General features: G+C 35.8%; 1 protein-coding gene across 4 annotated transcripts in view; it reads left to right on the top strand.

Annotated features, from left to right (window-relative positions):
* Positions 1 to 24775, top strand: part of Rock1 (Rho associated coiled-coil containing protein kinase 1) — a 148166-nt gene that overhangs the window by 102572 nt on the left and 20819 nt on the right. For all 4 annotated transcript variants that reach the window (XM_047526161.1, XM_047526162.1, XM_047526160.1 and 1 more), the window contains exons 17-22: positions 5856 to 5962; positions 7234 to 7384; positions 11280 to 11440; positions 13861 to 14045; positions 15885 to 15954; positions 18787 to 18881. In XM_047526161.1, the coding sequence (XP_047382117.1) occupies positions 5856 to 5962; positions 7234 to 7384; positions 11280 to 11440; positions 13861 to 14045; positions 15885 to 15954; positions 18787 to 18881 (769 nt within the window). The remainder of the gene's footprint in view (positions 1 to 5855; positions 5963 to 7233; positions 7385 to 11279; positions 11441 to 13860; positions 14046 to 15884; positions 15955 to 18786; positions 18882 to 24775) is intronic.

Here is a 24775-nt window from a genome sequence, read left to right as displayed (position 1 = left end):
TACAATGTTAAGGAATGTTCCCACTATCCCTATGTTTTCTAGTGTTTTGAGCATGAAACGGTGCTGTATTTTATCAAATGCTTTTTCTGCATCTATTGAAATAATCATGTGATTCTTGACTTTAAGTCTATTGATATGGTGAATTACATTTATTGATTTCCTGATGTTGAACCAACCTTGCATCCCTGGGATGAAACCCACTTGATCATGGTGCGCTATCTTTTTAATATGTTTTTGTATGCGATTTGCTAAAATTTTGTTGAGAATTTTTGCGTCGATGTTCATTAAGGATATTAGTCTGAAATTTTCTTTCCTCGGTATGTCTCTGTCTGGTTTAGGTATCAGGGTAATATTGACTTCATAGAATGAGTTTGGGAGGGTTCCCTCCTCTTCTATTTTATGGAATACTTTGAGAAGTATTGGAATGAGCTCTTCTTTAAAGGTTTTGTAGAACTCGGCTGAGAACCCATCTGGTCCTGGACTTTTCTTTGTTGGTAGACTTTTGATGACCTCTTCTATTTCATTACTTGAAATTGGTCTATTTAAATTGTGTATGTCTTCTTTGTTCGGTTTAGGCAATTCATATGTCTCTAGAAACCTGTTGATGTCTTCAAAATTTTCTATTTTGTTGGAGTATAGATTTTCAAAATAGCTTCTAATTATGTTTTGTATTTCAGTCGTGTCTGTTGTGATATTTCCCTGTTCATTCCGAATTTTAGTGATTTGAGTTTTCTCTCATCTTCTCTTTGTTAGTGTGGCTAAAGGTTTATCAATTTTGTTTATTTTTTCGAAGAACCAACTATTTATTTTGTCAATTTTTTGTATTGTTTCTTTTGTTTCAATTTTGTTGATTTCAGCTCTGAGTTTAACTATTTCCTGTCTTCTACTACTTTTGGTGTTGGTCTGTTCTTCTTTTTCTAGGGCTTTGAGCTGTAGTGTTAGGTCGTTTATTTGTTGAGTTTTACTTCTTTTATTAAATGCACTCCATGAAATAAATTTTCCTCTAAGTACTGCTTTCATAGTGTCCCAGAGATTTTGATATGATGTTTCTTTGTTCTCATTTACCTCTAAGAATTTTTTAATTTCCTTCCTAATATCTTCTGTTATCCATTCATCATATAATAGCATATTGTTTAATCTCCAGGTGTTGGAGTAGTTTCTGTTTTTTACTCTTTCATTTATTTCTAATTTCAATCCATCATGATCTGATAGAATACAAGGTAGTGTCTCTATCTTCTTGTATTTGCTAACATTAGCTTTGTGGCGTAATATATGGTCTCTTTTAGAGAAGGATCCATGTGCTGCTGAGAAGAAAGTGTATTCGCTCTTGGTTGGATGGTATATTCTATAAATATCTGTTAAGTCTAAATTATTGATTGTGTTATTGAGATCTATGGTTTCTTTGTTCAATTTTTGTTTGGAAGATCTGTCCAGTGGTGAGAGAGGTGTGCTAAAATCACCTAGTATTATTGTGTGATGGTCTATTTGGTTTCTAAAATTGAGAAGAATTTGTTTGACATACATGGATGAGCCACTGTTTGGGGCATAGATGTTTATGATTGTTATATCTTGCTGATTTATGCTTCCCTTAAGCAGTATGAAATGTCCTTCCTTATACCTTCTGACTAACTTTGGCTTGAAGTCCACATTATCTGAAATGAGGATGGATACTCCAGCTTTTTTGCTGAGTCCATATGCATGGTATGTTTTTCCCCATCCTTTCACCTTTAGTCTATGGGTATCTCTTTCTATGAGGTGAATCTCTTGCAGTCAACATATTGTTGGATCTTTCTTTTTAATCCAATCTGCCAGTCTATGTCTTTTGATTGATGAATTCAGGCCATTAACATTCAGGGTTATTATTGAGATATGATTTGTATTCCCGGGCATTTGGTTCATTTTTAAAATTTTATTTATTTATTTATTTTTTTGACACAACTTGGTCCCTCCTTTACTTGACAGTTCCTTTAGGATAATTCCTCCCTTTTCTGATTTGCTTCTTTGTTTTTTATCTCTTCCTCATGGAATATTTTGCCGAGAATGTTCTGTAATGCTGGCTTTCTTTTTGTAAATTCTTTTAGCTTTTGTTTATCATGGAATGATTTTATTTCATTGTCAAATTTGAAGGTAAGCTTTGCTGGGTATAAGATTCTTGGTTGGCATCCATTTTCTTTCAGAGCTTGAAAAAATGTTGTTCCAGGCCCTTCTAGCTTTTAGGGTCTGGATTGAAAAATCTGCTGATATCCGTATTGGTTTCCCCCTGAATGTAATTTGGTTCTTTTCTCTCACAGTCTTTAAAATTCTGTCTTTATTTTGTATGTTCCGTATTTTCATTATAATGTGCCTTGGTGTGGGTCTGTTGTAATTTTGTGTATTTGGAGTCCTATAAGCCTCTTGAACTTGATTTTCCATTTCATTCTTCAGATTTGGGCAATTTTCTGATATTATTTCATTGAATAGATTGTTCATTCCTTTGGTTTGTTTCTCTAAGCCTTCCTCAATCCCAATAATTCTCAAATTTGACCTTTTCATGATATCCCATAGTTCTTGGAGATTCTGTTCATGATTTCTTACCATCTTCTCTGTTTGTTCAGCTTTGTTTTCACGGTTAAATATTTTGTCTTCAATATCTGAAGTTCTGTCTTCCAGGTGTTCTATCCTATTGGTTATGCTTTCTATGGAGTTCTTAATTTGGTTTATTGTTTCCTTCATTTCAAGGATTTCTGTTTGGTTTTTTTTTTCAATATCTCTAACTCTTTATTGAAATGATCTTTTGCTTCCTGTATTTGCTCTTTTAACTGTCGATTGGTGCTATCATTCAATGCCTGCATTTGCTCTTTCATCTCATCATTCAATGCCTGCATTTGCTCTTTCATCTCATCGTTTGCTTCCCTGATCATTTTAATTATGTACATTCTGAACTCCCTTTCTGTCATTTCTTCTGCCATGCTGTCGTTGGATTTTATTGATGTAACATCTAGATTTGTTTGGGGCATTTTCTTCCCTTGTTTTCTCATATTGTTCAGGAATCAGTGGATCATTAAGATATTGCAAATTTCCTCTATTGACTTATATGTCCCTGAAGATTGCTAGTATATCCCCTCTTATCCTTCAGTAGCCTGCAGTCTTGGAGGAAGTTGATAATGCGGTGCTCCACAGGGAAGCTGCCTCTCTAGGGGTTGTGACCCTCAGGTGGGGTATATTCCCTGCTAGTGGGCAGAGGTGCCTCCACTTGTTGACCAATGGTCATCCAAAGGGGAACTAGGCTGCAGGCTGAGGCAAGGCCTGTTTGTGCCTGTGTCTCTGGTTTTACTGTCCTTGTGGGAAAACCTCACCCGGCAGGGAAGTCTCACTTGGTGGGGAGGTCTCGCTCTTCAGTTCCCCTCCTAGAGGTTCCCCTCAATCTACAACTACTGCCTGGACTGGGCTGCCTTCCTCTGCAACGTTCCCAGGGGCCCGGACCTACCTCCTGGGTCTGGGAGCCTCACCCTTCACAGACGAGTCTCCTTAGGCTGCCTCTCCTCAGAGAATCTGCCCGCAGTCCTGGAACCTTCGCTCCGCCCCTAAGCATGTCTTTGTGCGGCTCTTCCACCAAGAAGCCGCCTATGTCCTGGGACCCTGCTCTGCACCTAATCGCCTGGCTATGTGGCCCCTCCTCTGAGCCGCCACTTGGAGCCTCGTACAATACTCCGAGTCCCAGAGACCTGCCACACACCTCCTCCTCCGGACAGCTGCCCGGTGTTCCGACGCAGTCACTAGGAGTCCAAGCAACTCACTTCGTGTCTCCTCCTCCCGCCAACCGCCCGTATCCCTAGGCAGTCACTCCGAGTCCAAGTGACCCGCCCTGTTCCTCCTCCTCCTCGGGGTAGCCCCCCGGGTGTTCAGGAGCGGTCCCTTGGAGACCAAGTGACCCACCGCGCTCCTCCTCCAGGCAGGTCACCGGTGTTCAGGAGCAGTCGCTTTGAATCCAAACCACTCACCACTCACCTCCTCCTCTGAGCAGCAACCCGGAGCTCTGATGCAGTCACTCCTAGACCAAGCCACCGGCCACGTTCCTCCTCTTCCTCCAGGCAGCCCCCCGGTGTTCAGAAGCGGTCACTCTGAGTCTAAACAGCTTGCCACTCAGCTCCTCCTCTGGCAACTGCCTGTAGCTCTGGTGCAGTCCCTTCTAGACCAAGCGACCCGCCACGTTCCTCCTCTTCCTCCGGGCACACCCCCCCCCCCTTGTCCAGAAGCGATCGCTCTGAGTCCAAACAGCTCGCCACACAGCTCCTCCTCAGGCAGCTGCCCGGAGCCCCAGTCGTTGCTCCGAGTCCAAGTGCTGTGCTGAGCAGCCACCTCTACAATGCTCCCAGTGTCTGTGTTTATCCCTCCAGTGGAGGGAGGGGCGCCTCGCCGGGCAACTGTATTTCACAAAGTTCCCTGCGTTCCGGGGCTACCGCCCCATCCAGGACCCCTCCCCAACGGGAGAGACTTACCCGGCGGCTTTGAGTTGGTCCCAAGTCTCTCACTATTTCCTCTTTTGAATCCTGCATCCTGGAGCAACGTGAAGTGCAGCCGCCCTCTAGGCCGCCATCTTGAAAACCCCTCTCATTTGTTTTTTGAAGAACTTTTTTAGAGCAGAGCCTGATGGCACATGCCTATAATCCCAGCAGCTTGGGAGGCTAAGGCAGGAGGATCAAGAGTTCAAAGCCAGTCTCAGCAAAAGTGAAGTGCTAAGCAAGTCAGTGAGACCCTGTCTCTAAATAAAATACAAAATAGGGCTGGGGATGTGGCTCAGTGGTGCAGTGCTCCTGAGTTCAATACCCGGTACACCGCCCCACCCCCAAACACACACACCAAAGAATTTCTTTAGAAATACTAAAAACAAGGGAGGTGGTAGAGAACATTCGAGACTTATGCAAGTATATAATTAAACTGTACTTTCCATTTTTCCTGGTCCTTCAAGGTATTTCATCAGTTTTCATGTAAAGTTATAGACTTCTTTGAATCACAAATATGAAAATAGTACTTTTGAGCTGGATAATATTCATTTAAGTTAGATTCTGCATGTATTAGCTTTATGTTTGTTAAATACTTATGTGTTAAAAACCTATAAGGTTAAAACATATTTTAATGAGGAGACAGTTGATAAATATATGAATTGCTTGCTAGTGTTACATGGTATGAGCCTAAAGTATGTAAAAACTAATAATTTGGCTGGGCATGGTGGCACATGCCTGTAATCCCAGTGACTTGGAATGCTAAGGCAGGAGGATCGTGAGTTCAAAGCCAGCAACTTAGCAAGACCCTGTCTCTAAATAAAATAGAAAAGGGGACTGAGGATGTGGATCAGTGGCCAAGCACCCCTGGGTTCAATCCCCAGTACCAAAAAACCCCCCAAAACCCCCACATCTAAGTTCATTAAACACTGCATGGTGTCTAGTATATTCATGGCATTTAATGAATACTTGCCTTAATTAAGGGTGTCAGCTTTAATGTGCTAGAAATGAGCATGCAGTGAGAACTTCGGTCTGATTCCTAGCCCATGCTCAGGCCATCTCTTTGACCACTTGTACAATAAAGAATATACATTAGGTGATATCCAGGTACATTGATATTTTCATTTTTTTTTTTTTTCAAACCACTGAGCTACATCCCCAGCTCTTTTCACTTTTTATATTGAGACAGAGTCTCGCTAAGTTACTTTGTCTGGCTTCAAACATGCTATCCTGCCTCAGCCTCCCCAGTTCCTGGGATTATATGTGTATACCACCACCCCTGACTACTTTTTAAAAAAATCTTAATAATCATTCTGAACAAAAAGACTTTTCTTTCATTGGTAACGGATTTAAACTTTTTTTCTCACTTGATAGCTCGAATTACATCTTTACAAGAGGAAGTGAAGCATCTCAAATATAATCTTGAAAGAGTGGAGGGAGAAAGAAAAGAGGCTCAAGACATGCTTAATCATTCAGAAAAGGTAAATGACATAACATGTGTCATTTATAAGATAGTATTTAAAAGTTATCAAAGATTATAACGTATTTTTATAAAATAATGTTCATTTGTAATGTTGAGGTATATTTCTAGAAGTTTTTATGTTTGGTTCATTAGGGTGTGGAGATGTGTTATTCAGGGTCTTATTCTATTATTTTTGTTTGTATACTTGAGAGAGTTAGATACTTAATATTTAAAAGATCATTAAAACATTTAAAAAATTGCTTTGGTTTTGAAATAACTTTTCAAAAGTAATTTTTCCTAGTTTACTTTTATTCAGGTAAGAAGAAGGTGTTCATTCATACTATAACATCTTACGAAGAAGAAAAATAAATGATTGGTATATAGTAGACCATGCACATTTAATCCATTTTATTCATAAAAGTTAGCAAAATAGAACATGAAACAATTAGTCTTTGCATTTAACAATCAAAAATTTTATTGGTTATCCTCTGTCACATACCTTGGTGAGGAAAGGACTAAACTGATAATTTATAGATCTGTCTTTTTCAGTACCTCCCTGAAATGTTGTAGTTTGAGTAGAACCTCAGATAAATTATCAGAAAAGCCACTAACTCTCTAGGCTTTTTTTTTTTATGGACACAATACCTTATTTATTTTTATGTGTTGCTAAGGATCAAACCCAGTGCCTCACACATGCTAGGCAAGAGCTCTACCACCAAGCTGCAACTCCAGTCCCTTATCTTGGCCTTTTGACATATTTTGTAACAATTAGAATATTTTTTGATGACCAAGCTCATGTAAATGTGGAAATAGGATAAAAGAAGCAATAATAGAAGTATGTAAAAAGAAATGGAATACATTTTTGCTACTTCTCTATCTCAGTGACTTGGCATTAGATGTCTCTTTTAAAGAAGACAAGAAAAGTAAAATTAAAGAAAAGAAAAGTAAATGTGGTTATATATGTCAATATAGATAAAGATAATTTAATATTTTTTTTTATAAAATGATAGTAAAAAACAAATAAACTGGAAGATTATTCATTTGTGATCCTAGCAGTGAATCATCCTGAATGTAACCACCAGCACAACTTGTTCAGCATTAGCCATGTTTAATGAATGATTCAAACAGGAAAGGAGGGGGTAAATAAAAAGTGATATTTTGCTTTTAGATATGTGTTTGCTGTGATTTAAAAAGTAATGCATTTATCTCTTTGGGGATATTAAATAATATAAGATTTAAACATGTACCTGTTGAATGGTTTTTATGTGATTTCACATTCCAATTTTACAGGAAAAGAATAATTTAGAGATAGATTTAAACTACAAGCTGAAATCATTACAGCAAAGGTTAGAACAAGAGGTAAATGAACACAAAGTAACCAAAGCTCGTTTAACTGACAAACATCAGTCTATTGAAGAGGCAAAATCTGTTGCAATGTACGGTAAGTGTTGAACTATAATAGTTTCTACAAGATTAATTTTAAATAATGCCTATAGAAATTTGCTTTTGATCAGAATTTTATTTTAGGGCCATGGAGATAGCTCAGTTGGTAGAGTGCTTGCCTTGCAAGCACAAGGTCCTGGGTTCAATCCCCAGCACTGGAAAAAAAAAAAAAAAAAAAAAAAAAATATATATATATATATATATATATTATAGTGGAAAGAATAATTATAAATAATAATCTTGGAAGATGATTCTCTTTTTTTTTGTTGTTACCTTTAAAAAAATTACAATTAACTTTCTATTTCGCTTATTCTTTTACTGTCTCCTCCCTATAAAAGTTAGTGGAGTCTCTCTTTTCTCCCAGTTTTTAAGCCCTTTCCTTGATTTTCTTCCTAATCCATTCTGGACCTCATTATTCACTCATCTGCTTTCTTTCTTAATACCTTCAATTTTCACATTCCTTTACATTTCCACTGTATTATGCCTATAAACATAACCCTCATTCAAACCAACCACTTTTTTAAAATCAACTAGTACTTCAGATGAATATTAGTCTAGTGCATTATCTCTAACATTAGTCAGTTTTTTAATATATCACTCATCAGAAGGATCTCCCAGTCTTTTATTTCTCTTCTTAAACTTCCTATTCCATTTCTTTATCATTCCAATTCTTTTAGTTTGTCACTGAAAGCCTAGGTCTGAGCACCTCTAAATCTTGTTCTCCTACTTACCAGTCTATCCTATTTCTTTATCTTCATTATATCTTTAAGAGGTTTCTAACTATATGCAGATCTGGTCACTTCTTATCCACTTCTTACCCTTTTTCTCTTCTTTTTCCTCAACCTTTGCTTCTCCACTGGTTTCTTTCTTGTTATAAACGTATACATATTTCACCTATCTTTTTTGGGGGGTTGGTGGTGCTAGGGATTAAATCATGGGCTTCTTGCTTGCTAGCTTGTAAAGCACTCTACCATTGAGCTTCTTAAAAATTAATAGACAAATCCTTGCAACAACCTGTTGTCCTAATTTACACTGTTTCATTCCATCCCCTTAAAATAACCACCTTTTTTTTTTTTTTTTTTTTTTTGCGGTGCTGGGGATCGAACTCAGGGCCTTGTGCTTGAGAGGCAAGCACTCTACCAACTGAGCTATCTCCCCAGCCCCTAAAATAACCACCTTTTAAAATGTATATATATATATTTTTTAGTTCTTGATGGACCTTTATTTATTTATATGTGGTGCTGAGATTTGAACCCAGTGCCTCACACATGCCACCCCAGCCCTAAATAACCAAACTTAAAAAAAAAAAAAAGGGGGGAGTCTTTCTTCACCTTCTGCTCACTCTTAACCTACTACTAAATGTGTCACCTGGTACCTTTAATTTCATTTGTTCAAAAGAAAACTAGTAATCTTATTCACCAGACCTGCTCTTACATTTTAGTCTCACTAATTTGGTTTTGGCCATATGGTCTTCTTGAAACTAGGTTTTTGAATCAGGTAGAACTACTTAACATTTTATGATTTTTTTGTTTTTTTATTTTTAGTTTCTAATCTTTTCTTCAGTGAAGAACACCATCTTTTTTATTACGCATACATTTATTACATGTTCACACACACACACACTACAGACAGAATTTCTGGCTTCCTGTCTCTCTTTTCTCCCTCCTAGATTGAAACACAACAGCTGTGTATAGGAGAGGATCTCACCTATAAGCACACAGTTTAAGGCAAAGAAATTGGTGTCAAATGTGAAATCAGAGGGCAGTTTTTTTTTCCTAATTTGAATATACCTCTTTTTAAAATTCTTTTTACTTATATGAGACAGTAAAAATCATTTTGATATAATTATACAAGCATGGAATATATCTAATTCTAATTAGGACCCCATTCTCGTGTATGTACACGATGGGGGATCACTGTGGTGTGTTCATTATGTACATAAGAAAGTTATGTCAGATTCACTCCACTGTCTTTGCTTTTTCTGTTCTCTCCCCTCCCTCCATTCCTTTTTGTCTGATCTACCAAATTTCTATACTTTCTCCCCCTCCCCCACCCTCCCACTTATTGTGGGTTAGCTTCTATTTTATTGCAAACATTTGACCTTTGACTTTTTGGAAATGGCTTATTTCACTTGGTGTGGTAGTCTCCAGTTCCATCCATTTACCGGCAAATGCCATAAAAATCATTCTTCTTTTTGGCTGAGTAATACTCCGTTGTGTACACACACACACACACACACACACACACACACACACATCATTTTCTTTATCCATTCATCTTTTGAAAGGCACCTAGATTGGTTCCATAGCTATAGCCTAGCTATTGTGAATTGTGCTGTTGTGTAAACATTAATGTGGCTGTATCACTGTAGTATTCTGATTTTAACTCCTTTGGATATATATACCAAGGAATGGGATAACCAAATGGTGGTTTCATTCCTGCTTTTTTAAGGAATCTCCATACAGCTTTTCCAGAATAGTTGTATCAATTTGCAGTCCCACCAGCAGTGTCTGAGTATACCCTTTTCCCCACATCCTCACCAACATTTTTTATTCCTTGTGTTCTTGATTGTTGCCATTCTGACTGGAGTGAGATGAAATCTCAGTGTAGTTTTAATTTGCATTTCTCTGGTTGCTAGAAATGTTGAACATTTTTATATATTGTTGACCATTCATATTTCTTCTTTTGAAAAATGCCAGTTCAATTTCCTTTGCCCATTTTTTGATTGTTTATTTGATTTTTTGGTGTTAATTTTTTTGCCTTATCTGAAGTTTAGTTGGCAAAGATATTCTCCCTTTTTTTTTTTGCAGTGCTGGGGATTGAACCCAGGGCCTTATGCTTGCAAGGCAAGCACTCTACCAACTGAGCTATATCCCCAGCCCAATATTCTCCCATTCTGTAGACTCTCTCTTCATGCCTTTGATTGCTTCCTTTGCTGTGAAGAAGCTTTTAGTTTGATAGCATCCCATTTATTGATTATTGATTTTACTTCTTATACTTTAGGAGTCTTGTCAAGGAAGTCAGTTCCTGAGCTGATATGTTGGAGTGTTGGGCCTACATTTTCTCCTAGTACCTGCAGGGTTTCTGGTCTATTCCTAGGTCTTTGATCCACTTAAAGTTGAGTTTTATGCAGGGTGACAGATAGGGGTTAAATATCATTGTACTGCAATGGATTTCCAATTTTCCCAGCACCATTTGTTGAAGAAGCTATCTTTTCTCCAGTGCATGTTTTTTAAGGAGCTTCATTCTAACAATTTCTATTTTGTCACCTAGAGGGCAGTCTCTGAGAATGAGAAGACAGACTTAACTATGTTTGAATCCTGTTGGTGCAGAATTTCAATGGTTAACTAGTAAACCATTGAAAACCAACTTCTTAAAACCTTAATTACCATATCTCAAAAAAGGCACCTCAGTGTAGACTAATATATCCAGGTAATAATTAAATAGGTGTTGGAATACATGGAATCTTGTTCTTCTGAATTAGCCTTCCTATCATAGCCTTAAACCTCTTGAAACTTTTTCAGAACAATGTAAGGTATAGATTAATAACCATAACTGTATATTTCTGCTTTTACCTAGTCTACTTCCATTTTTCTCTTTTGTTTTTCTGCTGTCTTTACCTTATACTCTGAAAATGATACTAAATAATCTCTTACATCATTGGGTAAGGTCTAGATTTAAAAGATACTGTTTTACTACTTTATGGTATTTTAAAACTTTTCCTTTGGACATCCTTACCACACAAATAATTCAAATAACGTTAGAACATTTGAATAGCTCTGGGTCCCAGAATAAAAACAGTAGAGACATTAAAACGACTTTACAGACCATGTAAAGTGAAAAATATTAAGGTACTCTTTCAAGTATATGTTTTTAACTTTTTTCTTTTACAGAGATGGAAAAAAAGCTGAAGGAAGAGAGAGAAGCTCGAGAGAAGGCTGAGAATAGAGTTGTTCAAATTGAGAAACAATGTTCTATGCTAGATGTTGATCTGAAACAATCACAGCAGAAGCTGGAACATTTGACTGAAAATAAAGAAAGGATGGAGGATGAAGTAAGAAAAATAGCACTGATTTTGTTTTTGTTTTAGAATAGAAACAGTTGTAAGTTATGAGTGAAGAGCTATTATCAGTAATTTAAACACAGTGGAGACTTGAATGTGAAATAACCTACATGTTTTTTGTTTTCCCTATAATACATGGTCATCTTAGCACCTAGAAATTTCCTTTCAAATTATTATTGAGCATTCATCCCATAAAATCTTTTCCATTTTGCATTATGACAGTGCAATTGTATTGAAATGACATAGTTCCTCCCCTGAAGAAAATGACTCTCTACTAAAAAACAAACTTAACTTGACTTAAACAAACAAACTTGGCTTACACATTTATAAAACTTTTGCTAAAAAGACAAAAGGACATACATATTTTGGGAATTATTTGTAAGGCTGAAAATAGAAAAGCCTTCCCAAGATGTGACTTGGTAGAGGGAATATTACAAGTTACAGGTAAAAGAGTGAGCTGGGTGTGAGGGTGCATCCTGTAATCCCAGCTACATGGCAGGTAAGGCAGGAGGATAGCAAGCTTGAGGCCAGCCTGAGCAACTTAGCAACATTCTGTCTTAAAAAATAAAGAGGGCTGGGAAGAATACCCCTGGGTTCAAGTCCCAGGACCCACTCCCCCTACCAAAAAAGATTGAGTACTGGGTGAGTGTTAAGATGTGTGAGTAAACAGCAAAAGGGAACTTGATCTGCCCAGAGAAGAAAAGACACGTTGAGTCATTATGAGAGAAATTTTGGGGCCAAAGTATTGATACTCTTTAAAGCTTAGTTGGGAGCTCTAGGTGACAACATTCTTTTAGGAAAATTAATCTGGTATTGGTGTATAGAACTGACTAAAATGGAGAGAGATTAGAGATACCTTTCAGAGCTGATACACTGGAGAAATGTATGTTGAAAATTTGAAAGATAATAGTCACTTTAAAAACATAATTTTTGACTACCTGTTATTTGCCAGCTCTGTGCTAGGAGTTGGGGTTACTGAGGTAAATAAGGTTGGTATGATCTTTTGAGAATTTATCACAGAGAGGGAAATGTGGATATTAAAAGAGTAATTACAAACATGACAGATGATAAAAAGAAAGTACAGAATGCTATAGGATATAACTAATCACATCTGAGAATTAAGGAAGGATTTGCTAGGGGGGTGACACTTAAGAGCTGAAGAATGAATAAATTTTTAGTAATTACTTTGGATGTGCTCTAGTCTATGACCTTCCAAAGAAGGAGGAGAAGACAGAAAGTATAGCATGTGTAAGAACTATGAGATGAAGAGTTTATTGCATTTGAGGATCTGAATAGTATGATTACATTGTAGAGAATGGCCAGTGATAGGACTAGAGAATGGTCTATCATATGACAGAGTGGATCATGAAAGCACTGTAAACCACTGTAAGAATTTTTAATTCATTGGTCCCAGCATCTAGTATTTTAGAAGTATTTTCTAAATATTGGTAATAAATATTTGTAAATATTTCTTAAATTGAATCAGATGTTGAATTTGTTTTGTTAAATTGAATTATATATTTGTTTTGTAAGCTTTGAAAGGTTGTAGACAAGAGAATATAAGTATTTATGAATAAACAGTAAATTTTAAATACCCTTTTGGACTGATCCCCCCAAAAGTGGCTTTTATGATCACTTTGTATTCCACAATGTCGATTCTGGTTAGAGTAGAAAGAAACTAGATATTTTGTTCTACAAAATCTAAAATTTGAGAATTGATTTGACTTAATAGTAAATACCCAATAATAAACACAAAGAACAATGGAGACTTCTTAGAATACTGATATTCTTTTTTTATTTTTATTTTTTTGTTGTTGCAGATGGACAGCATGCCTTTATTTTATGTTTATTTTTTATGTGGTACTAAGGATTGAACCCCAGTACCTCAACCCAGTGCTAAGCAAGTGCTCTGCTACTGAGCTACAGCCCCAGCCCCAGAATGCTAATATTCTTTATTAAAATAATTATATTATTATATTCTTTTTTTTTTTTACGTTTACATAGGGTAATGATGTTTATTTTATTTTTCCCCTCCCCCCCACCCCTCCCACCCCTCTTTTCCCTCTACACAGTCCTTCTTTCCTTCATTCTTACCGCTCTCCTTAGCCTAACTCTAAACCTAACCCTAAACCTAATGCTAGCCCCTCCCACCCCCCATTATATGTCCTCATCTGCTTATCAGCGAGATCATTCGTCCTTTAGTTTTTTGAGATTGGCTTATCTCACTTAGCATGATATTCTCCAATTTCGACCATTTGCCTACAAATGCCATAATTTTATCATTCTTCATTGCGGAGTAATATTCCATTGTATAAATATGCCACAGTTTCTTTATTGATTAGTATTCTTTCAAATAATGCCTGATAAATTATAAAGAAACTTAAGATATTAATTATTTTTCTCATTCTTAGGTTAAGAATCTAAGCCTGCAATTGGAACAAGAATCCAATAAGCGACTGTTGTTACAAAATGAATTGAAGACTCAAGCATTTGAGGCAGATAATTTAAAAGGTTTAGAAAAGCAGATGAAACAGGAAATAAATACTTTATTGGAAGCAAAGAGATTGTTAGAATTTGAGTTAGCTCAGCTTACAAAGTAAGTATTTGAAAATATCATTGTGATTTCTTTCTCTTTTGTGTTCAATGTTGGCTCATGTGTTTGATATCCTATGTGTGTTCAGATTATGTACTCAGAGTTTCTGAAAGGAAGTCAGAAAAAAGCACTTAGAAATTGAGGAAATTGCTTGCAAGGAAGGTTTGCAAAGGAGTTTAGGCTTTGGAATGGAGATTTACTAAATTAAAAATATAGATGTTTAAAAATAAGAAAAGATAGACTTCAAACTTTATAATAAGTGTGTTCATGATGGAAAAACCACAATTTTCTCATTTTTTTATATCCATAAAAGTCATCACATTTCTTCAGACTATTTATAAAATTCAGGGATAATTTTCTTTTCCTTTATCCACTTTTTTAAAATTGGTGCATAGTAGTTGTACATGATGATGGGATTTGTTACATAGTCATACACACATACAATATAATTTGGCCAGAATTCACTTCCCAGCATTCCCACCCTCCCCTGATAAATTTCTTTTTATTAAGGAAATGTTCAGGGTTTCTTCATTTTGGAGACTAGAATTAGACATGATGAGTCTTTGAGGTTTTTTTTTTTTTTTAATTTATTTATTTGGTGCATGTTAGAGTGCAAAGTGCCTTTTTTCTTTTTGTATTACTCTTGAGAAGTGATGTATCTGCGTGCTTGAAATGGAGTATCCATGTTGCTTTGAATTTACAAAGATAAACTTCAAAAGTTAAGTATCGAGGATGGTATAATTTATGCCAACTCATGCGTTTTTATTTCCTTCAAATTTGTTTTGCGATATTTTCACTTGCCATTTTTATTTGCAGAACAATGTTCCTTGGATAAAATTGTCAGTTTTTATTAAGTTGGATTTAAGCAGGACACAGGAGTGAATGCCTGTAATCTCAGCTACTTAGGAGGCTGAGGCAGGGGATGAAGGTGCTAGGAATGTAACTGAGTGATGGTGCACTTGCCTAGCAGACATCAGCCCCTGGGTTTAGTCCCCAGTACAAAAAGAAAGAAAAGAAAAGTAAAGTTGGATTTATATTGGTAAAATTCTTTTCACCCTTTAGAGCCACCACTTTCATCCATTAATGTGAATTACATTTTTCTTCTTCACAAGTAACTCTCAACTCAGCATTGAATGTACATTTATAACATACTTTCCATCAACTACATGCCTTGTTAGGTAGAAAAATAAAAGCTATTACTAATATTCATATTTAGCTCTTACAGATGAAGTTATTAACCTTTGAAAGTCTGTCTTCGAAGTGCATTATTCCATTTGAGTCTTTTCCTGTCCTGCTCATGTGGGTGCCCTAAACATGTTTTTGCCTCTCTACATTTTTCCTTTCTCAGTTTGCAACTCTTGTTTTTCCTTCATTTTTCCTTTTCTAATTATTCATTTCCACTACCTTCTTGTGCTTAATTAGCCATACTATGTAATAGTGAATAATTATTTATTAAATATTTCCTGTCTGTTTTTAATTGTTTACTTACTACATAAGATTTAAAATGTATCCGTCATTGCTTTTCTCTATAAAAATGTACCAAAAAATAATCTTATATTTGTGGTTTGAATAATTCGATGCACAATTAATATCTCCTGAAAGTGACCTTCATTGGAAAAGAATCCCTCTCTTTTGCATAGCATCATTTCAAAAGGAGCAAGATAGAACCAGACAATGTGGCCTGACAAAATTAGTAATTTAATGTATATTGAAGTATATTTTTAAAAAAGCAAATGTTGTTTCAGGGAACCTTTTTATTTTAGCAACTTTAACAGACTAAGAATAATATAAAGTCTAGTATAAATAGAAGCATTTGTTTACTGTTTCTCCTTTTATCTGCAGACAGTATAGAGGAAATGAAGGACAAATGCGGGAGCTACAAGATCAGCTTGAAGCTGAACAATATTTCTCAGTAAGTGAGAATCATTTTTAACATGTAGACTGTTTAAAACCTGACTTAAAACCATGCATTTAGGGACTGGGATTGTAGCTCAGTGGTAGAGCACTTGCCTAGCATATGTGAGGGCACCACATTAAAATAAATCAAATAAAGGTACAAAAAAATACAATAACATTATTTATTTTAAAAATTAAAAATAAAAAACCAAGGCATTTAGCCAGGTGCAGTGGTGCACACCTGTAATCATAGCAGCTTAGGAGGTTGAGGCAGGAGGATCAAGAGTTCAAAGCCAACCTCAGCAAAAGTAGGGTGTTAAGCAATTCAGTGAGACCCTGTCTCTATATAAAATACAAAGGCTGGGGGTGTGACTCAGTTGTCAAGTGCCCCTGAATTCAATCCCTGGTACCACCCACCCCCTACCCACCACCCCACAAAAAAAGGTATTTAGATCTTTTTCTATACACTGACTCTTTTTACTGTGAAGTTTTTTTCCCTTTTCATCCCCATGTCTGCATTTCATATCTGAATCTGAGTTCATGATCTTGAAGAAATTATCATTTTGTGTAAACGTTTCCAGAATTACCATCAAATTAGAGCTATAAATAAAACTGTTAAAGGTTCTGCTTTCTTATTAGAAAACCATTTATTTGACTCACTTATACATATCAAAGTGGCCTTTGAGTTTGTTGATAGTTGTTTCTGTTTTAAATCTATATACACATTAAGTGAATTTTTTTTTGGAGGCGGGGTGCTGGGGATTGAACCCAGGGCCTAGTGTTTGCGAGGCAGGCACTCTACCAACTGAGCTATATCCCCAGCCCACATTAAGTGAATTTGGCTTTTTCCTTGGTATTTATCATTCTACCTCTTAATTTGCTGTAGACCAAACTATTTTCACTATTACAATGAACATTTACAGCTGATGCTTTGAGGCTTTATTAAAACCTCTCAGTTTTGTTTTGGTTGCCAAGCTTCTGCTCTGCCATTTCATTTCAGCTTAATAGTGTGCTCTTAGTATTATTCTGACAGCCACCTGTTCTGCAAGCCAAAGTCAGTGTGATTAAATGCATGGAATTCAGGTTACATTAGTGAACATATCCTAGAAACTAGCATGAATAATATTGGAGGTGATTTCTGTAGTTAAAAAAAATCTGAACACCATTAGACCTCTATACAGTTTCTGCATAACTTAGAGCTTCATGATACATTGATTCCATATATTGTTTATCTTCTAATAAACACAGTGACTTCCTATTTTTTGTTTTGTTTTGATTTGTTTCCCCCCCCCCCCCCCTTGGCTTAATTCCATTATTGGAATGCTTTTAAGTTTAAGAAAAAAAAAAAAGTACTGTTGAAAAATCTGTCCCTAACTTTAGGTTAACCTTAATTATACAAGTATGCACTACCAACTTCTGCATAGTGATCTGTAGCATCCTGTATTCTTTATCTGCCTGCTTCCACAGAATATTCATGCAGTGCCTCCAGACTTTTGGATGGATATCAAATGGCTTATGGTAGTTTCTATGGATTCTTGATTTTGCTTCTACAAAATAATATAAAACCTGACCCCATCTCTTAGTTTCTGTTTATTCCATTAATTATGAGGATTCTATTTGGTATCATTCAATTAATAAGCTATTATGAACCAAATTTAAAATTTATCTTTAATCTGGACTTTCAAATCTAATTGTTTTTCTTTTTATCCCTTAACTGATTGTGTATACAATTTCATTATTTAATGTCAGAAAAGAGAGGAGAATCTAGTTCCTACAGGCAAAACTGCTTATTTAATTTTAGAAATTATAAACACTTAAACTACAGTAAGCCCTCTCTTTTCCTTCATTTGCATTACAATACAAATTTATTTTTCCCATCAAGAAGTCCTATTTCTAGAGAAACAGCATAACAGTTGTCCTCTAGAGCTGCTTTGTGGTCCTTGCTATTTTTCTTTATCTTTTAAACTAAAATGGGTGGTTTTTTTAAAAAAAGAAAGGAAATAGACATCAGAACTGAAGTTTTCTCTGTTACTTCAGCACCAAAAATATAAGTCCGATCTGTTCATATTTGTTGATGAAGTTGGCAAAAACCTGATGAATTTTTTGAGAATTATTGTACTACAGTAAGTATATATTCTTACATTGACACTTCTTGTGTCTCAACCACCCTTTCCATCCAGCCCAGTCAAAAAGAGAAGTGCTTTTTGTAACATTATTCACTTAAAGAATTGAACTTTAAGATGTTTTCTCAAGTAAATACAATTTGTATGTTATTAAGTATAATTTCTATATAATAGAAATGTAAGGTCAATAAGTTTGACAGATGTGTGTGTTCATGTAACTACCATCACAATATGTACAACATTTTCTTCACCACAAAAAATTTCTTTGTGGTCCCTTTGCAGTCAGTCTTCCCTGCCCACCTCTATCTGCCAGCAACTACTGACTTGCTTTCTGTCACTACTGATTATTTTCACCTATTATAGAATTTTATATGTGAGAGATTAAACAGTATGTACTCTTTAATGCCTGATTGCTTTCACCTAACATTTTATTTTTTAGATTTATCTAGTATGTATCAGTTCATTCCTTTTTATTGCTGAGTAGTATGAATACCCCACAATTTTTTCAACAAGTGGGTTAATAAATATCTGAATTGCTTCTAGTTTGGAGCTTCTGTGAATATCGCTTTAATGGAAATTTCTGTACAGGACTGTGTGGACATATATTTGCATTCACATGAGTAAATACTTGGGAGTAGAATTGTTGGACATATGTTTCTTGTTTATAAGAAACTGCTGAACTGCTGCCCACTACAAACCCTTATTTCTTACCACTTGTTTTGTAGACACTTTATAAAACCCAGGTAAAGGAACTTAAAGAAGAAATTGAAGAAAAAAACAGAGAAAACTTAAAGAAGATACAGGAACTACAAAATGAAAAGTATGTCCATTTTGCTTTAGAATAAGAATCAGTACTATAACAAATTCTTAAATTTAATTTTAAAGATATTGTTTTAGTCAGCTTTTTTGTTACTGCAACCAAAAGATCTAAGAGCAACTTCAAATGAGGAAAATTTTAATTGGGGCTCACAGTTTCAGAAGTCTCAGTCCATAGATAGCAGGCTCCATTGCTTTGGGCCCATGGTGAGGCAAGTTGTGGCAGAGGAAAGCAGCTTAGGACGTGACAACCAGGAAGCAGAAAGAGAGATTCCACTCACAAGGACTAAATATATACCCCAAAGGCAATACCCCCAATGACCCACCTTCTCCAGGCACAGCATACCTGTCTACAGTCACCACCCAGTTAATCCCTATCAGAGGATTAATGCACTGATTAGATTAAGGCTTTCATAACCCAACCCTTTCACATCTAAGCTTTATTGCCTTGTCTCACACATGAGCTTTTGGGGGACACTTCATCTAAACTATGACATATATTGAGTAGGTGCGCCATTATTTTAATGGGAATGGTATAACTCATTTTACTGGGCTAATGAGAATAAATCAGTCTAGGCTGAAATTTACTTTTACAGTGAGGAAACAATGTAATAAACTAATACTATAGCCGTTGCATAGAAATTCACTGTTTTAGACTGTGACAAGAAGTTGTTTTCAAGGGGCTATCAAACTTTAGACATTTATTTGTGTACAGGTAACTCACTCTGTATTTGCAATCATTATTTTATGTTAGATGAAGGTTTTTGTCTTCTTCTTAGTATTATGATGCAGGTTAATTTCCATTACTTGTATACCTTAAAAGAACATGGGTTGGAGATATAATTCAGTGGCCTAGTATGTACAATACCCTGGGTTCAATACATCAGCAGCACTAAATAAACAAACAAGTAAACCTTATAAAACTTTTTAAGGGTAACAGCCTCATTTTAGAATTGAGCTGAGAGGCCCAAAAAGATGGTGACTCACTCATCTGGGTCTTATAAGTAGATATGGTCAGAATGAATTCTGAAGCTAGTTATCTGATATTATATTCTGTTTCATTTAACCTCCTTTGAAAGAAAATTTAAAGTAGATCTTTTAGCATGTAGCATTTCCCTCACTGGTGATTTTGCTGATTCCATTTCCATGTTTAGTTGAACATTCTCTCCTTTGTGTTTCTTACAAATCAGTACTTAAATCTGGAGCTACTCTGTCTAGTATGGTAACCACTAACCACATGTAGTCATTTAAATTTAAATTCATTTATATGAAATTAAAAGTTTAGTTCCTTAGATACACTTGCTACATTTCATAGGTACTCAATAGTCCCATTAAGACAGATTTAGAATATTTATATCATCTTAAACAGCAATTGGACATCCCTGATCTGGAGGAGGATTAATAGGAGTTCAAATCTGATTTTTTAGAAAGGAGAGTCTACTTTATATATAAGCTTGCAATGCCTGGTTGTCTCTTTGTATTGTTAGCAGCCATGGATATTCAATGTTAGATCCTTAATACTTTAGGTACGGGAAATGGAGATGTTCCACTTTCACACTCTTCATTTGTTTCAGAATATGTAAGTATTTTTGGTGCTAGGGATTAAACTCAGAGCATGTGCATGCTGAGTACATTCTCTACTACTGAGCAACACCTCTAGCCCCAAAATACATAATTTTTATTTTAAATTCATTTTTAACAATTTTATAAAATAAACTTGGGTCAGACTTTTACTGTTTAGCCTTATTGGCTTTTAATAGCATAATGCCTTGATAGTAATTACATTTCTTGTATGATTAAGTGGCCTTAATTGAGTTATTAAATTATTTGAGACACAGAATCAACAATGATTTGTTACTGAGCTGTCTTATCACCATAAAATTGAGCATCACAGTAAGTATCAGCATATTAATTTGTCAACCAAGTGTTAGAGCTAATAATTATAGTCTAATTTAGAAAGCTACATTTCCTGGTCATTCTGACAGTAGCCCCATTGTAGTCTAATTTGTTGCCTACCATTTGTGTGATATCCACCTTGTAATGTGCAGTCCCAGGTGTGCATGTGCTTTCACTTTGAAAAGAGCATCCAATTTCCTACATACAGTATTGTTTCATAGGGTTAATATGTTTGCCCTTGTTTTATCTATTTAAGACAAATGTATTGATTATCCCTATTGTGCTGTGCATCTGTACTTTGTGCCAAAAATATAATTAGTAAGTTATGGTTCTTTAAGTACTTAAGAATTTAGTAAGGAAACAGATCTAATGAAGGTAAGGCAAAATGCTTTTAGAACACATTGAAAGAGGGGTATATCTCATCTTAACCATGTGGGATTCAGAGAACATTTCCCAGAAGAGATGAGAACTAAGTGAAAAGTAGAATTAGCCAGGAGTGGGATAAGGGAAAAGGGGGACAGTATAGGTAGAAACCAATCCAATTTAAGGTGAGGAACAAACAGTATATGGTTTAGTTTGTGACAGAAAAGGCAAGAGAGATAAATCTGAGTCAGATTACAAAGGGCCTGTGTGTCAAGCTAAGAGGCTTAAAACACTGAAATACTTATGGAGTTTTATTTTTATCTGTTGTATATCCCCAACACCTAAATTGGGCCTTGCAAAGAAAGAATTAAGTATTCAGAGTATGACATAATGGTGCCCGCCTGTAGTACCAGCTACTTAGGAGGCTGAGGCAGGAGGATCACTTGAACCCAGAAGTTTGAGAACAACCTGGAATAAACATAGTGAGATCCTCCCCTACCTCAAAAAAAATTTTTTAATGAATAAATGAAAATTCTAAGCTGAGAACCAACAAGTATTTTCGAAAGTTCACTCTGATTGAAGAGTGGAGAAGGAATTGAAGTAGAGCAAAGCAGTGCAGATAAAGGGAGTTCAATTATGTAACCACTGGAATAATCTAGATATGAAATCGTAGTAGAAATTGGCAGTAGGAGGAGAGGAAAGCATATGGAAAGAAATACGAAGTTAGAAATGGGATTTGGAGATAAGAGATGGCAGGAGTAAATTTAGGAAAAATTTCAGACCAACACTTAAGTTTGTGACCAGAACAGTTGAATTGATAGTATTGATAATTCCTCAATTAAAGGAATGTCAAGTTTGTAAATTGAGGGATTATTTCAATTTCAGACCTATAGACTGAGGTGCTTCAGGATGTCCAAATAGAAATGAAAACCAGGTAATTTGGGCTTATTACTTTAGTATGCAGAGAAAAGATAGGGATTTGAGGTTGATTTGATAATCTTTGCATATGAAACCACTGAGATAGAAGAGAGTTATTAAGGTGATGATATATCTCACAGTTGATAAACTCATGAACCTTTGAGACCATACATGTAACTGAGTTGGAGTTTGATAAATGCATATACCTTGATTGCGTGAGTTGTGAGAATTATATGAAACTGAAAGAGTTCATGTCCTCAGTTCCACCTGTTTGCTGCCACCTGGTAACATTAGCCCAAGATTTCAAGATCTTCTGATATTTCAAGAGAAGCCAGAAAACTGAATTTTTATTTTCAATATAGATCCAGACTATTCTAATTGTTGAATGTGTGTGCATGTGAGAGTGTGCACACATGTACATGCATGCACATGGATGCATGTTTGGAAGGAAAGAGATGAACATTTTTGTGGACACTTAGTCCTTCCAAATTGTGACCCCAAGTATAGGATCAAAAGACCCAGGATTGAGGAAGAGCTGCTGAATCCTGTACTTTTCAAATGGACAGAGGTAGAGAAAATAAGAAGTCAGTAATAATACACAAGAAAGTCAGAGGGGGGTAGTACAAAAGCTAAGGGGAATTGAATATTTTAAGAAAGAGAAAATGGTTTAAAATGCCAGATATTCAGAAGGTCAAGGAATAAATAGTCCATTATTTGTACCAAGATTGTTTGTTAGCTGGGTGAAACCAATTACTAAATAGTGATGAGAATAGATACTAGATTAAAGTCAATTAAAGCATGCATGGGAAGGGTAGAAATAGAGGTGGAGTATATACAACACCCACTCTGACTTTCTTAGTCAACAAACCTATCATTCTGAACTTGTTCTTCCCTCTGCCCAGAACATTTTCCTCCAAATGACCACGTGGCTTGTTCACCCTCTTCAGTCTAAGTCTAAACATCATCTCAAAGAGACCTTTCCTGATTACACTTTTCAAAATTCTGTTTATCCCATCCAAGCCCATTTCCTTGCTGCTCAATTCATGTGTCATTTCCTATTTTATTTTTCTTTGTAGCACTTATCTCCTTTCTCATATATTATAGGTTTTGCTTACTTTTCTCATTTGTTGTTTTTCTTTCCACTAGAACTTAAGCTTTATACCTATGGAATAGAGCTTTATTCTTTGCTCTGATTCATTTGTGTAGGCCCAACATCTATAATTGTACCTGCAACATTACAGTATTCAGTAAACTCTTTTTTAAATTAAAAAATTCAGTGCTGGGCATATAGGTAGATCCATGGTAGAGAGCTTGCCTATATGTGCAAGCCCCTGGGTTCAATCCCCAACACCACCCCCCAAAAAAAAAAAAATTCAAGAGATGTGGCTTTTAAGACAAAATAAAGCAATAACTGGAGGAGAATGGAAGAATGTGAAGGGAGCCCTTTTTTCCTAAAGATAGCATTAACTTGGGCATATGTAAATGGGGCATGGGGAAAGTTGCCCATTCGTTCTTTCAAATAAATAAAATATCTGAGCACTTTCCATGGGCCAGAGAATTTTCTAGTTTGGAATATAGCAGTGGAAGAGAACCAAGGTACTGCTCATAATCAAGAAGAATGGAATTATTGATAGTTTTAAGTTCTCTGAGAAAACAGGAGAATAAAGGTAAGAGCAACTTTAAATAATAATAAAGATAGGTCCTTTGCCAATGAGAATTGTAAAGAAGTCTTGAAGTATATATATAGATGCAGATAATTGTACCCTCAACCATTTCTTTCTTTCTTGTGTAATTTCATGACCAAGTTTTGAAATATATTCTAGGATAAAAACATTTTCTGACATTTGAAAATATAACTTAGATCTTTCTATCTGAATCTGATGTAAAGCATTAACCCCAGATAAGAATGTCTTATACCCAAAGTCCTGTATTATAAAATTATTCATAGTTATAACATTGTCAGTGTTTTCTTTTTCTAATGTACTCACTCTTCTACTCTTCTTTAGTATTTTGTATCTTCTCCTCAAATCCAACTTCTCTTCATTCTCATTTAATGACCTTATTTCCTAGAAATGAGAAAACATCTGTTCTCTCCTACCACCGTAGCCACAAACCCAACTGCATCTGTACCTGTAAATCCCTGTCTTTCTTCTGATGATGTAAATGGACAAAGTGTGCTCTTAAACCAAATTCCAGCCCCTCTGTCCCATCCCTTTCTGCCTACTTCACAATTCTCTCATCTTTCCTACCAATTTTTTTATTTTCTTTGTCATTCCCATTGTTATATAAATAGAGAGTTCAATATCTCCTTAAAAAATAACCTCTTTTAACTGCATATCTACTTCCGACTACCATCCTGTTTTTCTGCTTCCTTTTTTAGCAAACTTACTTGAAAAGTTACATTTCAGCTATCTTCAGTTCATTTCTCCCATCCCCTTAAGTTCACTCCAGTCAGACCTCATCATTCTAACAAAACAGCCCTTCTCAAGGTTACTCTTGTCTTCTTAATAGTTAAAGACAATAGTAAAATCTCAGCCCTTACCTTATTTAACAGTAGCTTTTGACATGGTTGATTAGTCTCCTTACAAAATCTTTACTTGCTTTCTGTGACACTATACAATGTTTTCCTCTTACTAAACCGGCTATTCTTTCTCAACCTACTTTGCTGTTTTGCCCTTATCCTTTCTGAAAACTAGAGTTTGGAGGGCCCAAGAGAGATCA

Source organism: Sciurus carolinensis, chromosome 15, assembly GCF_902686445.1.
Source record: "Sciurus carolinensis chromosome 15, mSciCar1.2, whole genome shotgun sequence".
In the NCBI taxonomy this organism is placed as follows: domain Eukaryota; kingdom Metazoa; phylum Chordata; class Mammalia; order Rodentia; family Sciuridae; genus Sciurus; species Sciurus carolinensis.
This window is presented reverse-complemented; position numbering and strand designations above follow the sequence as displayed.